Source organism: Ranitomeya imitator, chromosome 5 (assembly GCF_032444005.1).
Source record: "Ranitomeya imitator isolate aRanImi1 chromosome 5, aRanImi1.pri, whole genome shotgun sequence".
In the NCBI taxonomy this organism is placed as follows: Eukaryota; Metazoa; Chordata; class Amphibia; order Anura; family Dendrobatidae; genus Ranitomeya; species Ranitomeya imitator.
Window position 1 is genome coordinate 95155878 of NC_091286.1, and position 19209 is coordinate 95175086.

Here is a 19209-nt window from a genome sequence, read left to right on the forward strand (position 1 = left end):
TTTGTTTGGCTTTTTTACTAGGTTCACTTAATGCTAAAACTCACCTTCCATTATGATTCTCCAGGTTATTACGAGTTCATAGACGTCAAACATGTCTAGGTTCTCTTTTATCTAAGTGGTGAAAAAAAATTCCAAACTTTGCTAAAAAAAAAAGAATTGCGCCATTTTCCGATACCCGTAGCGTCTCCATTTTTCATGATCTTGGGTTGGGTGAGGGCTTATTTTTGCGTGCCGAGCTGGCATTTTTAATAATATCATTTTGGTGCAGATACGTTCTTTTGATCGCCTGTTATTGCATTTTAATGCAATGTGGCGGCGACCAAAAAAAACGTGATTCTGGCGTTTCAAATTTTTTTCTCGCTACGCTGTTTAGCGATCAGGTTAATCCTTTTTTTTCCACCACCATGCTTTACAGTAGGTATGGTGTTTGATGGATGCAACTCAGTATTCTTTTTCCTCCAAACACGACAAGTTGTGTTTCTACCAAACAGTTCCAGTTTGGTTTCATCAGACCATAGGACATTCTCCCAAAACTCCTCTGGATCATCCAAATGCTCTCTAGCAAACTTCAGATGGGCCCGGACATGTACTGGCTTAAGCAGTGGGACACGTCTGGCACTGCAGGATCTGAGTCCATGGTGGCGTAGTGTGTTACTTATGGTAGGCCTTGTTACATTGGTCCCAGCTCTCTGCAGTTCATTCACTAGGTCCCCCCGCGTGGTTCTGGGATTTTTTGCTCACCGTTCTTGTGATCAATCTGACCCCACGGGGTGGGATTTTGCGTGGAGCCCCAGATCGAGGGAGATTAGCAGTGGTCTTGTATGTCTTCCATTTTCTAATTATTGCTCCCACTGTTGATTTCTTCACTCCAAGCTGGTTGGCTATTGCAGATTCAGTCTTCCCAGCCTGGTGCAGGGCTACAATTTTGTTTCTGGTGTCCTTTGACAGCTCTTTGGTCTTCACCATAGTGGAGTTTGTAGTCAGACTGTTTGAGGGTGTGCACAGGTGTCTTTTTATACTGATAACAAGTTTAAACAGGTGCCATTACTACAGGTAATGAGTAGAGGAAAGAGGAGACTCTTAAAGAAGAAGTTACAGGTCTGTGAGAGCCAGAAATCTTGATTGTTTGTTTCTGACCAAATACTTATTTTCCACCATAATATGCAAATAAAATGTTAAAAAACAGACAATGTGATTTTCTGGATTTTTTTTTCTCAGTTTGTCTCCCATAGTTGAGGTCTACCTATGATGTAAATTACAGACGCCTCTCATCTTTTTAAGTGGTGGAACTTGCACTATTGCTGACTGACTAAATACTTTTTTGCCCCACTGTATTTATTTGCATTTTGCACTGAGAGATAAGTATTTGATCCCCTACCAACCATTAAAGGGAACCTGTCACCTCAAATTGGCGGGACATTTAAATGAGTTTTTATCGGTCCGATGGACGGTGTTTCATCTTCATTTCTCCACCCCGTCTGTTATGAATAGGTAATTCAGAACCACAATGGACCTTGAAGTTCAGAGCACACAAAGTGACCTGACAATAACCAAAAACACAGGACGAGCTCTGAGACGTGGAAACTCCGCTGACCGCAATCCCCAATCCCATCACACCACACTAGAGGTAGCCGTGGACTGCGCCCAACGCTCCCCATGCAACTCGGCACAGCCCGAGAAACCAGCCAGCCCTGAAGATAGAAAAATAAGCCTACATTGCCTCAGAGAAATTCCCCAAAGGAAAAGGCAGCCCCCCACACACAATGACCGCGAGCCAAGATGAAAACACAAACACAGAGATGAAATAGATCTAGCAAAGTGAGGCCCGACCCACTGAACAGACCGAGGACAGGAAAGATAGCTTTGCGGTCAACACAAAAACCTACAAACAACCACGCAGAGGGGCAAAAAGACCCTCCGCACCGACTAACGGTACGGAGGTGCTCCCTCTGCGTCTCTGAGCTTCCAGCAAGCAAGAAAAACCAATATAGCAAGCTGGACAGAAAAAATAGCAAACAAAAGTAACACCAGCAGAACTTAGCTTATGCTGGGCAAACAGGCCACAGGAACGATCCAGGAGGAAGCAAGACCAATACTAGAACATTGACTGGAGGCCAGGATCAAAGCACTAGGTGGAGTTAAATAGAGCAGCACCTAACGACTTAACCTCATCACCTGAGGAAGGAAACTCAGAAGCCGCAGTACCACTCACATCCACCAACGGAAGCCCACAGACAGAATCAGCCGAAGTACCACTTGTGACCACAGGAGGGAGCTCGACCACAGAATTCACAACACCGGTCCGTCTCTGTTGTCCGCAATATGTTAGTGAATTAGAGTACGTGTGCGCCATAGTTGGCAATGCAATCTTCGGTCGTGCAGTATGCTTTGCCCAACTGCGGGCAAAGCCAAAAAGCATTACTGCGCATGCGCCCGCGCACTATGTCCCGGAAGTATTTCGCTGTGTTGCGTGACATAGTGCGCGGGCGCACAGATCAGATACTGATTTCTTTTCCCAGGGATAGGTCATCAATTTTAAAAAAAAATGGTGGCCAACCCCTTTGATAGATTGTTATATTTTGCATATTATTTGGATGTGTGCTGCTCTCTTTTTCTATACGATGTGTGCTTGCTTTTTTGCACTTTGTAGAATCTGTTGCTTTTCCTGTGTCCGCGCCCACTGGATCACGATTTGCAATACTAATAAAGACAATTTGCAGTACGTGTGTGGATCATTTAAAGAACTTTTGAGATGTCTTCTCTGATCTCTTGAGATCTCTGATGCTGAAGAAAAGATCTTACACAGTGATCACATGAAAGAACAGAAGCCTAAATCACTACTTCCGATATCTTCATTTCTTACACTCTGCAACATACAACGATGATGACAATAACGCAGCAGACACAGATTTCCAAATGAGACCTATTAATTAAAGTGTTATGTACCGTACCTTCTCATCTGTCTCCTGAACACTTATGACGTCTGACAGCAGGGATAATTTGGATCCCGACCTTTGACTCGTTTGTCTGCTTAGCGTTACATCTCCTGGAAGACAGTCATAATGTTTACATCAAACACCGAGAAGCAACTGGTAATGACTTAAGACTAATTAATTAAAGACGTATTATAGGTTTATTTTCGGATATTAATTAAAGTGGCTGTTGTGTTTGAAAAGAGAAGTAGATTGGATTCTGGAAGCCATTAACAACTGCAGATTGCCCGGCTAAGTGCAATCCTGCCACTATAAACAAGGCTAATGATATTTGTGTCTGAGCTAATACACTAGCCCCCTAAAGCTCTCCTAGTATGGCAGACATAGGGCCGGGACTCAGACTTCAGTCTATTGATAGATTTATTTCCAGAAATCATACTATTCCACTCGCATTTATATGTATACGGGTTTCAAAATTACAGGTTTATTTGGATTAAAAAAAAAATAGAGCAGTCAGCAGAGCTAGTAGGTGGACACTAGTGTCTTTCATATCTTGCATACACAGTCATGACATATTCCTTCTCTTCTTTCTCTAAAGCACATAAGGCAAAAGAAGAAGCTGCATGCAATACTTTATACAGCAGTACTGAGCTGTGTGGCTGTGAATCCAGCACTGAAGTGAAGTAAAACAGTTGTTTGTAGCTGCAGCCCCATCTGCCTGTGTCAGCTTGTCTTTCACTGGGCAGATAGCTCCTCAATCTATCCACCTCCATCCTCAATATAATAAAATAGGAGGTGTAACCTGACATATCACCGTGCTAGCAAGCAGGCTGTTTGGCTTTTCCCAAAACAGATTTGAGCTGATTTTCTTTCAGAGGATCAAGACGTGGAGGTGAGGGGAAGAATAGCTCAGAAGTGGAGAAAAAAGTAAATTTGTCTAATAACACGTTACAAAGTTTCTAATATTTACTGCACTACAGGCTTATCACCTTCAAATAAACAACAAATAATGGCATGACAAATCGATTTCTTGACTTCTTTAGTTTTTATTTATAAGTTATCACAACTTTCTATTATGGTATTTTTATAAACTATAGAATCAGACAATTCAGGGACAGGACGGCAAAAAAAAAGTTGCACTGTATGGTCACCCTTCTAAGATCAAATTAAAAAAAGCTAAAGTAAATGAAAACAAGAACAGGTAAGAAAAAAGGTAGATACATAAGGTACATACAACAGATTTTAAAGGGGTTATCTGGGGCTATTTTTTTTTTACTATGGGCAACAATCTAATCAGCAGGTGATTGCTATTGTTGAGGAGAGCCATAAGATCAAATACTTAATTAACCTGAAGACATAAGAGGTTGAGAGAAGTGACCCATAACGTGTATTGTTTAACCTTACTTAAGCTTTCTCAGATCAAAGTGAGACCCTAAATATGGCTGCCATTTCCTGTATCAGCAGACCATGTGCTGATATCCAAGAAAACGCCCACCCTGATGACCTCATGGACCAACCCATAGTGATGCCCACCTTGATGTCCCCATGGAGCAACCCACCCTGATGACCTCATGGATCCGCCCATGGACTTGCTCATTGCCCAATCCACTAACCAATGGAATGCATCCGATCACTCCCATTTTAAAGCTAACCGAGCCCCCCCCTTACAGGGGATATATAAACTTGTGTCCTGACTGAATAAAGCCCCTTGGAGCTGAGCCATAGATTGATCAAGGAGAATTTACATCTGACTGTGTGTGTCATATGTTTATTTCTTTAGTGCGCACCTGATCAATATCCATTAGGCCAGGAGTAGGCAACTAGAGAGTGAACATTTTATTAATTGTTCAACCCAACACTATCTACCTGCCTGATATGCACGGTGCTGATCTCTGCCATCATATAGAGGTCACAGATCACTGGTGTCGGTAATTCAGTGCTGACATGTCAACAGAGCGGCGGCCTATCTGCATAGAGTCAGTGTTCAATCAACATGATGTCAGTAGTTACTCCCCATGACAGAGCAACCAGGAAGAGAAAGAGCTGAACTGTTGACATGGAGCAGCTGGATCGCCAGGAGGAATGGTCGGCGACCACTCTGTGTTGGTGCCGTGTTGAACGGGTGGGTAGTTAGCAACCTCCTGTCTGCGAGTTTTTAGGCGCACAGGAAAATACTAAATAGTCCAAGATAAACCCTTTAAGAATGTAACAAGGGGGTGTAGTATAAAGAGTATGAGTGTTGACTAGGAATCAAAAAGCCTCAAGAGAAACTCATTATTTACAAGAAAGTGAACTTCGCCCCATTTGTGGTTTTCTCGTGGGAATAAGCGTACACAGCAGGTCTCATACTTCTAAATGTAAATCAGAAATCTCTAGAAATATATCAGAAGTGTGAAAAAGGGATTCCGTCAGCAATGTTCTTTAACTTTGATTTTTCCTTACGAATATTTCTCTCAACTAAAAGACACTGACATAAGGGCAAAACTATTGAAGTTCCCAATTAAAGAAACATTTTCGTGTATTTTGAAGCCTGTGAAAAGAGACCTTTGAAAATTCCCATTAGCGGACAGAAAGATTTTCACTTTACGTTGCAATTTCCTACGCCTTGCGTCATATCAACTATCACTCTCAAAATTAAGGATATTTGATGTTCTTTTTCGGTGTCATGCTGAGCAGTGATATTACACATTGCGTTTAGTTATATCGGATTTTACATTGGAAAACACAATAAAAACTAAATGGGTAAAAAAAAAAAAGGCTAAATTCAGTTGTATCTGAATATATATTGCAATATTGGCCTTGGCGGAAACCAAATCTAACCCAGTCATTCTGAAGAAAAAGGAGCAGCTGCTGTAGTTTCCGCTACCCCGTGTATTACGCGGTGTGGACACAGGCAAGCGTACGGATGAGCTTATCAGTCTTCGTGCAGTTTCAGGGCAGCAATAAAAGGACTGAGTGACATGCAAGCTGCCCTATTGTTCCATTTAATAAGACAGGGCACACATTTCGGGAATAAGTCACTCATGTCCTTTATCTCTCCAACCTGCCGTGTACACAGTTGTTCCTATATTGGTAAAGCCATATCAGATGACAGAGGGGCAGCATGGGCACTCACAGCACAATCCATTAGTTTCGGCTTGTCATAGTTGATTACAAGTGTATGGCAATGTTCAGCATAATATCACTAATCAGAAGTGTTGCATCAAAAATGTCTTATTTTCTTTCAGAAGATACAAAGTATTCAGGATTAGATCTACAAGAGCGTAGCGGTAACTGCAGCACCCCAGAAAACACTAATGGTCATATTACAAATTTTGCACTGGGGTTTTTGACAATACGTATAAGGAATAACATTTCTCCTTATGGAGAGTGATAAGCCAGGCCTGGCATGTAAGAGTGAGGAGACTTATTTGCCATGTATGCTCCTCTGGGAAATTAAACATGCAAACTGCCTATTCTGAGAGGAAGAGGAGTAGAACTCTAGTGCCACCTATTGAAAGCAGCAACGCTAAAAGTCAATATCGACCCAAGGCTTGATAAAGGGTGATATGGACTCATAGGATTATTACTTCGAATAGGTGGCACTAGAATTCTAGTCCACTTCCTCTCGGAAGAAGCAATTTGCATACATAATTTCTCAGAAGAGCATACATGGCGAATAAGTCTCCTCACTTTGACATGCCAGGCCTGGCTGGTTACTCAGCACAATGTTACCCCTTAAATTCCAGTCCAGAGCCTCTCACCTAGCTAAATCAGATCTCATGTTTTGTGCTGTTGAGGAGCAATAGCTTGATACACCGTGTCTGCAAACTGAGATTCTGGTTTGGCTTTTATCCTAAGGCATGTGGCAAGGCTCGTTAGAGGGTCAATATTGACTTTTATGATTGCTATTTCCAATGGGTGGCACTAGAGTGCTAGCCCTCTTCCTCTCTGAAGAAGCAATGTGCATAATTAATTTCTCAGAAGAGCATACGTGGCGAATAAGTCTCCTCACTTTGACATGCCAGGCCTGGCTTGTCACTCAACAAAAGGAGAAATGTTACCTCTTAAATTCCAGTCCAGAGCCACTAAACCTAGCCAAGTCAGATCTCAAACTTTGCACTGATGAGAGGCAATAACTGGAAACATTGTGTCTGCAAATTGAGTTTCTGGTTTGGCTTTTATCCTTAGTCATATAGCAAGGCTCGTTAAAGGGTCGATATTGACTTTTAGGATTGCTATTTCCAGTAGGTGGCACTAGAGTTTTATTCTTCTTTCTTTTTGGAGACAATTTGCATGACAATACATATACAAATTTATTTTATATTACAGGGCATAACTGCTGTTAAGGATGGCCATGTACATTAGATGGCTGTCTGAACATAGCTTTGGCTGGTAGTTCTGCCAGCTGCTCCTGTGTTCTCTCTGTCAAACGTGTTCCGTGGTAGCATGCTTTACACTACTTAATCCAACGTTTGATATTGTGCTTGGTGATGTAAGCCTTGTGTGCAGCTGCTCAGCTGTAGAAACCATTGCCATGAAGTTCCTGGTGCACAGTTTTTGCTGCTTATGTTAAATCCAGAAGAGCTTTGGCGGCTCTTTAATTTTACATGGTCTGTCACTTAGTGGCCGAGTTGCTGTGATTCTTACATCTTTGAAGTTTTCAATAATACCACTTACAGTTGATAGTGGAATATTTTGGAAGGAAGCTATTTCATGAACTCACTTGTTTAGAATGACACATTGTTTCTCACATTTGTAATGGCAGACTGTATAGATAGGGGCTGAATTTCATACATCTGGGGCAATGAGACAGAATAAAAAACCTGAATTTTTAAAAGGTTTGTCCCAATACTTTTGTCCATACAGTTTACAGATATTGTTAGGGCTAGCGGAACGCACCAAATAAGAAGAAAGACAGAGTAAGGTGTGTTCGCAGCCCGGGGTCCACCGTGCAGAGATGGAACCTGCTGCCAAGTACTGACGGACTATATGGCGGTACAATATGGATAAACACACATGGGTTAACTTCACCTTGTGTGGAGGAAGCGAACCCTGTTGCATCACAGGGCTGCGGTACAGCACCAAGAGCGCAAGCAAGGAGTCTCAGAACTCAATCCCAAGACACAGGATTTGAGTTCATATAGACCTCTTGCGCTCGACACCGCAACTGGGGTGTCAGAGAGACAGAAATAATAATAATAATAAAGATGCACGAGAGTGCGTGCGGTGCCGCACTGGCGGACGCCACTAACCACCCAGGCTTGGGTCAGGAAAGCGCTGTGAAAGCGCACAGCGCCGCACTGGCGGTCACAGAAATTAGACGCTGTTTTGTGTGTTACGTGCTGATGGCTAAGTCGGGTGCTAGATAGCAATCATCCACCTTACGCGAGCAGTCATACAGGGGAGGGGATAATTAATGAACGACTTTCACACATCAACACACACACGTTTACACTAGCGCATGGCCGTGCGGTCATGCGAACCTTTTATAGCTGCAGCATGTACAGGACCTTCCCAGAAGGACCAATGGGAGGCTGCCACAGAAGTTGAGCACCTTCAGCACCTTCCTGGAGGACCAATGGGATCTGCTGCAGTATCTGAGCATGTGACCCTCGATCTCCAACGGGAGATCTTGCCCTGGGCATGCTCAGAAGGGGAAAAGCAGGACTTAGTCCCAAAAGTATCTGCTCGCTGCTGCCCAGCACTAGCTTCAATGGCAGAAGCTGGAAAAGCAGCAGTAAGCCTATACACAGAGTGAGATTGAGCAAGACGCTGGGACCGACGTCTCCACTGAGCAGACTCCACTGCGGCTGGAGAAGAATGGGAGACCGCAGCGGAGATGGCCCGAGATTCCCCCTGTGCAGAGGAGGGAACTTGACACCTAACATTTATATCCTTATTTATTACAGACAAATCCAGATAATTTAGATTGGAATGTGAATTATTTTAATTTAAATTATGAATCGATTGATCCCCACTTGGCGGAGAGGTTTTCTTATGTAGAAAACATCTGCGATGTTAGATGAAAACAAGCGCACTTCTAAATTCAATAATCACAGATGTAAAAGCTGTTTCGGAAAACAGAAAAGACATTAGGATTTGAAAGAGAAAAAAAACCCCAGCAGGGCCACGAAGCTCAGTGTGTTACCTAGAGGAAAATCTTTTCAATAGTTAGAAATCAGTGTTCTTGAGCGACTAATTCCTGACCCCACATAGAGTAACATCCAAATAACTGTAATTATCTCCTGACACAAATGGCATATCGACAGTATACTTACAATTGATTTTTGACTAATTATTCCTTGTTGTTGTTCAACATGGATTTCTAAGAGGAAAACAATAACTACCTGTGGACAGTGCAAAGATTAAGGAAATGAAGCCGCTGGGTGGGAAAATACACGTGGTGATTATTAGAGACCTGAACTTATAAATGAAAGAACGTCACAGGAGCATAAAACATCCTGTAGATGAGAAACCTGGTGAAGATGAATGAAATCACAACAGCCACCATGCTGCCATCAATGTCGGTAAAGCTTTCACTGCTTCAAATATTTAATTCAAAAATCTGAGTCTTTTTATAGTCTTAGAGCTGAGCTGCAGTACCGCCAAATGGCCACTACACAAAGTAGGGAGCTGTGGGATTTCTGGCCCTCTAGTGGTCATGGGACCTGCTAACATTTGATTGGTGGGGGTACCGACTGTCAGAACCGCACCGATCTGATATTGATAACCTATGGACTTGTGGAGTATTTCGCATCCACTTTCTAAAACAAAACTTGCATTGCAAGCCACAAAGGGAAAGTGTAGAACAATTTTTATTTGCAATAAATGACCAGCGTCCTTACAATACTGTAACTTCTCTTTTTGGAAATTAGACAAATGACTCCAGATGAAGCATAAAATCAAGTGAGTGAGCACATTTTCTGTGGATCTGTTTTAGAGGGAATACACATCAGAATGGGAAAATTAAGAGATCTGGGTGGCATCGAATAAAGAATGGTCATCTGTGCAAGACCAGAATTTCAAAACTGCCAATCTAGTGGGGTTTTCTTTAGCAATGGTGTTGAGTGTATATGAAAATGGTGTGATCAAGCAAAAACATCCAAGGAAAAGGGATACTGTGCGTGCCATGAACCCACTGATAATAAGGATCAGACGAGGATGTCAAAAATTGTTCTGATGAACAGGCTGTACATAATCAGGTAAACTGCAGCCGAATACAATGATGGTATCCAACTAAATAAATAATATAATAACCAACATGTCTGAAGGCACAAGCCATAGTTCCTCAGGTGGGGCTACACAAGCAGGTGACCAGTTTAAGTGTGTTTGCTGAAAAGGTGCAAGCAAAGTGTAAGACAATTAGCGATGCACTTTTTCGGGGGCGGCTGAGAGCTGGTGTTTGTAGCCGGGGGGGAAGCAATATCCATGGCCCCTTCCTAGGTTATTAACATCAGCCCGCAGCTATCTGCATTGCCTTTTCTGGCTATTAATTATAGGGGGACCCCAAGTCGTTTATTTTGGGGGGGTCCCCCTATTTTAATAGCCAGTAAAGGCTAAATATACAGCTGCGGACTGATATTCATAGCCTGGGAAGATCCATGGGTATTAACCCCTACCTAGGCGATAAACATCGGTCCCCAGTCGTTGGCTTTCTCTCTCTGGCGCAGAAAATTGCACGGGAGCCCACGCAATTTTTTTTTCAATTAAACACATATGGCGTTTAAGGCCAGGGTCACACTTGCGAGATACTCGCACCTCACCACCTGGCACTGCCACTGGCACTCGGGATCAGAGTGTGCGGCTGCATGTATTTCTATGCAGCTGAACGCTCCGGTCCGAGTGTCGGCACCAGTGCCAGGTATTGAGGCGAGAGACTCGTGCGAGTTTCTCGCAAGTATGGCCCCGGCCTAATGTAGATTTTGTGTGTGTCTTTATTTAACTCTTGATGTACTATTTTATTATCTTGATTACTAAACATCGGGCTTGGTATTATCTATCTATCTATAGATATATCTAACTATCTATCTAACTATAGATCTATCCATCTATCTATAGATATATCTATCTATAGATCCATCTATCTATAGATATATCTATCTAAATTATAAAAAGAAGTAAACTACCGTATACAGTCTTGATTACCTGCTACTGTAAATACATGTTCACATAAGCCCTATTGTACCATGCATTAGCAGTAGCAGCAAATCAGCATGCTTAATTAAATTATTATAAACTAATAATATGTTGATAATTTTAATATTGAGCAGAATTAATTGCTCACCCCTGCTCTAAATCAACATAGGGGCAGTTTGAACTCTATAGCCTTGGAGTTGCAAGAGGCACTGAAGCTTCCTGGATCCAGTGATGGGGCCAGCTCCAGAGCAGAGCTTTCATGCTCTATAACAATCCCATTAATAATAACAAACAAACCTAGTGGCAAAAGATTCTTAATGAAAGGTATCTGTTTATCAATTTTATTACGATTACACTGTGATGCATTTCAACTCAAGCAATAAATTGCTAATCATAATCACTGTATATATAATTTACACCTAATAATTAAGCCATATCTGTATAGTGAGGTAGCTGGAGATTTCATTCTTGCAGTAGACTGACTACTATACTATGTTGTGGTTGTTTTTATTCTTTTAGGTATAGGGACAAACAAAGAACACAAAACATGCTTCATGCTATAACACAGGGGGTTCTCGGTGGCTAGTTTGCAGCTGTTGGCCTATTGTGCCTGATGGGTAAAGGAACAACTGAGCGAGAAATGGTTGTGCTGAATAGTTTCCATAATTGGCACCCAACATTGTAAATACAAATTGTGTCTAACCCGCTTTCCTGGTGAATGCCACATTATTAACGTGATAGGTTATCATCCATTAACAAAAATGTAATTTTTTCCTCATGCCTGTAGCTACCTTAACAAAATATTACTCTAGTGTGTGTGTTTGTGCACATGTTATATATATATATATATATATATATATATATAGTGGCCCGATTCTATCGGGTATTCTAGAATATGTAGGTAGTATATAGCACAGGCTACATACTATATTGCACAGTGACGTAGTATATAACACAACAGACGTAGTATATAATAGAGCTACGTAGTATGTAACACAGCGTACGTAGTATATAGCAGACCTACGTAGTATATAACACAGCCACGTAGTATATAACATAGCCACGTAGTATACTGCACAGCTACGTAGTGTATTGCACAGGCACGTAGTATATAGCAGAGCCACGTAGTATATAACATAGCCACATCGTATACCGTAGTATATTGCGCTGCCACGTAGTATATAACAGAGCCACGTATATTGCACAGTCGACGTAGTATATAACAGAACCGACACAGCCACATAGTATATTGCACAGCTACGTAGTATATAGCACAGAGCACGTAGTATATTGAACAGCCACATAGTATATTGGGCAGTCACGTAGTATATTGCACAGTCACGTTGTATATTTTCCAGCTACATCGTATATAGCACAGAGATGTAGTATATAACAGAGCCCACGCAGTATGTAACACAGCCCACGTAGTATATAGCAATGTGGGCACTATATGCGTGGTTAAAATAAAAAATAAACATATACTCACCTTCCGAAGACCCCTTGAAGTCCTGGCGCCTGTGTGCGGTGCACGCGGCAGCTTCCGGTCCCAGGATTGGTATGAGCGCAAAACCTGTGATGACGTCGCGGTCACATGACCGTGACCTCATGGCAGGTCCTTCTCGCATAGCATCCTTGGCACCAGAACCTGCCGCTTGCACTGCCGAGGACAGCAGGTGACGTCGGAGGGTGAGAATAACCTTTTTTTATTATTATTATTTGTAACATTAGATCGTTTTACTATTGATGCTGCATACGCAGCATCAATAGTAAAATGTTGGCCAGACAGGGTTAATAGCTGCGTTAAAGGAGTGCATTACACCGCAGTCCGTTAACTCTGGCATTAACCCTGTGTGAGCGCTCAGCGCTGACTGCACGGCAGTAAAGCAGCGGCCATTTCGCTTCCAGACTATGGCCGTCGCTGATTGGTCGTGGGCGTTTTGCCATGACCAATCAGCGACTTGGATTTCCATGACACACAGAGGCCACGACCAATGAATATCTGTGACAGACAGACAGAAAGACAGAGAGATAGACGGAAGTGACCATTAGACAATTATATAGTAGATCTATACATACGGTATATGTGTATGTGTGTGTGCATGTGTGTATTTTGCACATTCATGAATAAACCACTATTTTGTTTTACTATTGTTTTTTTGCATACAACCCATCTGGGGTGCTGCCTACATTTTTGGATTTTAAAATTATGAGAAATGATTTGGATGACAACTTGTGGGTGTGCACTATTGTCAATTGTGGACTTGTGCTGCTTTTTTCTTTCTTCATTTTTTTACAAGCTTTACACGTGCTAATTAAGGCAGTGTTACTGTTTCAAAAGTAGTCTGTGTGTGGGAGGAGGGAAGGACTCTAAGGATGGCTATTCTCTTCCAGAGACTGAGTGTTGGATTTACTGCGGGTAAAATAAGTATTCAAAACGTCAATAATTTTCTAAATGCCAGTGGCCAGTTTATGGTGAAATTATATTCTTTCCAGTTATGAATTATGGCCTCAACCTTGCTTCAGTAGTTTAGAAATTATTTTATAATTGTTTTGCAACAATAAGGTTGCAAAGGTCTTGGGACAGCTCACTAGTTTTACCCCTCCTGAGACGTTTCATATGTAGCAACTTGGTAATGAGACACTTTTTTATAGGCCATCAGTTGAACCAGCTGATAATATTCTTCACAGGATTGCTTTCTAATTACTGATAGATTTCAGCTGGTGTCATGACTTTCCATGGTATTTTGCACCTTTCTTTCTTCATTTGTTCACTACTTTTTCCTTGTATCATTTCTCATTATTACACATAACTTAAATTTATGAACACCTATGGTTTGATTTATTTGCCTGTGTGGATTGGATTGGTTGTTATCGACATCTGATGAGAATTTCATGTCAATAGCACCTTTAGAAGAATATTTACTTAGGAAATTGGTGACGTGCTCAAAACTTATTTCACCTGCTATATAGCTGCTGTACAAACTGTTTTCTGTCTGTTTTGAGCACTTCGGGAGTATATGAAATTAGTAAACCTCATCATGGTGGACCAGAGACATTGCCTGTGTGCACGCTAGCACTATCAAAGAGTTTAGATCCCTACAATATATAGATAGATATAGATTGATAAATAGATAGATAGAGAGGTGAGAGAAAGAGAAATTGCTATAGATATACAGTGAGTGCGGAAAGTATTCAGACCCCTTTAAATTTTTCACTCTGTTTCATTGCAGCCATTTGGTAAATTCAAAAAAGTTAATTTTTTTTCTCATTAATGTACACTCTGTACCCCATCTTGACTGGAAAAAAAAACAGAAATGTAGAAATTTTTGCAAATTTATTAAAAAGAAAAACTGAAATATCACATGGTCATAAGTATTCAGACCCTTTGCTCTGTATTGAGTAGAAACACCCTTTGAGCTAGTACATCCATGAGTCTTCTTGGGAAAACAACTTTTTCACACCTGGATTTGGGGATCCTCTGCCATTCTTCCTTGCAGATCCTCCCTAGTTCCGTCAGGTTGGATGGTGAATGTTGGTGGACAGCCATAGATGCTCAATTGGGTTCAGGTCAGGGCTCTGGCTGGGCCAGTCAAGAATGGTCACAGAGTTGTTCTGAAGCCACTCCTTTGTTATTTTAGTTGTGTGCTTAGGGTCATTGTCTTGTTGGAAGGTGAACCTTCGGCCAAGTCTGAGATCCAGAGCACTCTGGAAGAGGTTTTCATCCATAATATCTCTGTACTTGTCCGCATTCATGTTTCCTTCAATGATAACTAGTCGTCCTATCCCTGCAGGTGAAAAACACCCCCATAGCATGATGCTGCCACCACCATGTTTCACTGTTGGGACTGTATTGGGCAGCTGACGAGCAGTGCCTGTTTTCTCCACACATACTGCTGAGAATTATCATCAAAGAGGTCTATCTTCCTCTCATCAGACCAGAGAATCTTATTTCTTACTAGATTGTGGCCCGATTCTAACGCATCGGGTATTCTAGAATATGCATGTCCCCGTAGTATATGGACAATGATGATTCCAGAATTCGCGGCAGACTGTGCCCGTCGCTGATTGGTCGAGGCAACCTTTATGACATCATCGTCGCCATGGCAACCATTATGACATCTACGTCGATACTGTGACCGTCGCTGATTGGTCGAGGCGAATTCGCGGCAGACTGTGCCCGTCGCTGATTGGTCGAGGCATCGTCGCCATGCTGTGCCCGTCGCTGATTGGTCAAGGCCTGGCGGCTTCGACCAATCAGAGACGCGGGATTTCCAGGACAGACAGACGGAAAAACCCTTAGACAATTATATATATAGATAGTCTGGGAGTCATTCATGTGCTCTTTTAGCAAACTCTATGCGAGCTTTCATAAGTCTTGCACTGAGGAGAGACTTATGTCGGGCCACTCTGTCATAAAGGCCCGACTGGTGGAGGGCTGCAGTGATAGTTGACTTTGTGGAACTTTTTCCCATCTCCCTACTGAATCTCTGGAGCTCAATGACAGTGATCTTGGGGTTCTTCTTAACCTCTCTCACTAAGGCTCTTCTCCCACGATTGCTCAGTTTGGCTAAACGGACAGGTCTAGGAAGACTTCTTGTGGTCCCAAACTTCTTCCATTTAAAGGAAACCTGTCACCCCCCCAGGAGTTTGTAACTACAAGAGCCACCTTATGCAGCAGTAATGCTGCATTCTGACAAGGTGGCTCTTTTAGTTCGGGTCCCTGGCACTGCTGAAAGAATCGTTTTTTAAATTTGTCCCTAATACCGTGAAATTGCCAAGGGGGCAGTTCTTTCCCCCCTAATCCAGACGCCTCCCAGCCGTCACTCTGAGTCTCTGTGTGCCGGGCGCCGCCTCCTCTTCCGTCAGTAGCGTCCCTGGCGCTTGTTTTTTTTTTTCGAGCATGCGCAGTTGTGCTGCCCTTTGAGCTTACAGCGCAGGCGTCAGGGACGCTACTGAAGGAAGAGGAAGCGGCGCCCAGAGGCCACGAGTGACAGCTGGGAGGCTTCTGTATTAGGGGGAAAGACCTGCCCCCTGGCGATTTCACGGTATGAGGGACAAATTTAAAAAACGATTCTTTCAGCAGTGCCAGGGACCCGAACTAAAAGAGCCACCTTGTCAGAATGCAGCATTACTGCTGCACAAGGTGGCTCTTTTAGTTACAAACGCCTGGGGGGGGGGGGGTGACAGGTTCCCTTTAGGGATTATGGAGGCCACTGTGCTGTTAGGAACCTTGAGTACTGCAGAAATTCTTTTGAAACCTTGGCCAGATCTGTGCCTTGCAACAATTCTGTCTCTGAGCTCCTTGGCCAGTTCCTTTGACCTCATGATTCTCATTTGGTCTGACATGCACTGTGGGCTGTGAGGTCTTATATAGACTCAGCAATAAGGTTAACTCCTGCACTGCTGGCACAAAGCAGCCAGGTCAGAATACAGGTGAAGAGCTTCTGTTCACTGTGTGTGAACGAGGCCCAGAGCGCTGCGGTTCTCTGGAACCTCTCTGTCGCGGTAGCCCCGTGACAGGAGCACTGTGCAAGCGATCATATTGACATGGAAGGAGTATCATACCACTGCAAATCTATAAAGACCCAGCTGTCCCTCTAAACTTTCATCTCAAACAAGGAGAAGACATATCAGAGAAGCAGCCAAGGGGCCCATGATCACTCTGGATCAACTGCAGAGAGATACAGCTGAGGTGGGACAGTCTGTCCATAGGACAACAATCAGTCGTACACTGCACAAATCTGGCCTTTTCTCAAAGATATCCATAAAAAGTGTTGTTTAAAGTTTGCAAGAAGCCAACTGGGAGACATATCAAACATGTGGAAGAAGGTGCTCTGGTCAGATTAAACCAAAATCGAACTTTTGGCAACAATGCCAAACGATATGTTTGGCGTGAAGGCACAACAGCTCATCACCCTGAACACACCATCCCCACTGTCAAACATGGTGGTGGCAGCATCATGGTTTGGGCCTGCTTTTCTTCAGCAGGGACAGGGAACATGGTTAAAATTGATGGGAAGATGGATGGAGCCAAGTACAGGACCATTCTTGAAGAAAACCTGTTGGAGTCTGCAAAAGACCTGAGACTGGGACGGAGATTTGTCTTCCAACAAGACAATGATCCCAAACAAAGCAAAATCTACAATGAAATGGTTCACAAATAAATGTATCCAGGTGTTAGAATGGCCAAGTCAAAGTCCAGACCTCAATCCAATCAAGAATCTGTGGAAAGAGCTGAAAACTGCTGTTCACAAACGATCTCCATCAAACCTCACTGAGCTCGAGCTGTTTGCCAAGGAAGAATGGGCAAGAATTTCAGTCTCTCGATGTACAAAACTGATAGAGACATACCCCAAGCGACTTGCAGATGTAATCGCAGCAAAAGGTGGCGCAACAAAGTACTACGGCAAGTTAAAGTTTTTGATTTTCCACCAAAATTTAAAATAACCAATAAATTTTGTTCAACTTCATAATTGTGTTCCACTTGTTGATTCTTCACGAAAAATTTACATTTGGTATCTTTATGTTTAAAGCATGATATGTGGGAGAAGGTTGAAAAGTTCCAGGGAGCCGAAAACTTTCGCAAGATACTGTGTATACACATACATACACACATTTCCATAGGAGCAGAGTTTGATACTTAAGAGGATCTGACTCTTGTTGGCCAGTAGACCACCTCTGGTGGATTCTATTGTTTCTCTGTGTTTTTCAGTTCTTCAAGTGTCCTGAGCTCCTTTGTTATCCCACGCTCCTGCCTATCTCTTGAAACATCTTTTATCTATATTTCAGTCATTGAAAATAAGGTATCCTGTCCTGATTGATCTCTCACCTTGTGTGTTCCAAATAGGGAAAGTTGTCATATTCCATAACTTTATTTTGGCATTTATGGCTGTCCCCAGCCCGCTACCACAGGCGTAATATACAGTATATGTACACAAAATAACAGGTTTTGATCAGCTCTCCATGTATTCCATCACAACCGTCCTGGGGTGCAAAGATATCAATCTAACTGTGGACATTGCATCCATAATCCTCAAAGTGAATAAATGTCCATATACATGGTTTATGGATGCAGTATTCCAGTTTCATTGATGAAAATGTCTGCATGGAATTTGAGAATTCTATGGAGATTTAAAAATAAACACGGAGTCAAGTCCTTGTTTGCATATGGTGATGGACTTCCTTCTTTGCAATAAAAGTGTTTAAATCTATAGCAAATCCGCAACCAAATCCGTAGTAAAAAATGTATGTTACAAATGCGGATTTTGATACGCAGAAGAAAAATCCATAGAAAATCTGATAACTGTGAAGTTACACTAAGGTCGAAATTCATGGAGGGAAAAATGGTAACAAAATTCTCATTGGGGTCTGTTACAAACCCCCAAATATAACAGAAACCATGGAAAGTCTACTTCTAAAGCAGATAGATGAAGCTGCAACCCATAATGAGGTCCTGGTTATGGGGGACTTTAACTACCCGGATATTAACTGGGAAACAGAAACCTGTGAAACCCATAAAGGCAACAGGTTTCTGCTAATAACCAAGAAAAATTATCTTTCACAATTGGTGCAGAATCCAACCAGAGGAGCAGCACTTTTAGACCTAATACTATCTAATAGACCTGACAGAATAACAAATCTGCAGGTGGTCGGGCATCTAGGAAATAGCGAGAACAATATTGTACAGTTTCACCTGTCTTTCACTAGGGGGACTTGTCAGGGAGTCACAAAAACACTGAACTTTAGGAAGGCAAAGTTTGACCAGCTTAGAGATGCCCTTAATCTGGTAGACTGGGACAATATCCTCAGAACTAATAATACAGATAATAAATGGGAAATGTTTAAGAACATCCTAAATAGGCAGTGTAAGCGGTTTATACCTTGTGGGAATAAAAGGACTAGAAATAGGAAAAACCCAATGTGGCTAAACAAAGAAGTAAGACAGGCAATTAACAGTAAAAAGAAAGCATTTGCACTACTAAAGCAGGATGGCACCATTGAAGCTCTAAAAAACTATAGGGAGAAAAATACTTTATCTAAAAAACTAATTAAAGCTGCCAAAAAGGAAACAGAGAAGCACATTGCTAAGGAGAGTAAAACTAATCCCAAACTGTTCTTCAACTATATCAATAGTAAAAGAATAAAAACTGAAAATGTA

At 42.2% G+C, this 19209-nt stretch overlaps 1 protein-coding gene across 1 annotated transcript in view; it reads right to left on the reverse strand.

Moving 5' to 3' along the window:
- Positions 1-19209, reverse strand: part of CFAP61 (cilia and flagella associated protein 61) — a 411230-nt gene that overhangs the window by 316090 nt on the left and 75931 nt on the right. The window contains exon 9 of the mRNA XM_069768933.1: positions 2952-3046. Within this exon, the coding sequence (XP_069625034.1) occupies positions 2952-3046 (95 nt within the window). The remainder of the gene's footprint in view (positions 1-2951; positions 3047-19209) is intronic.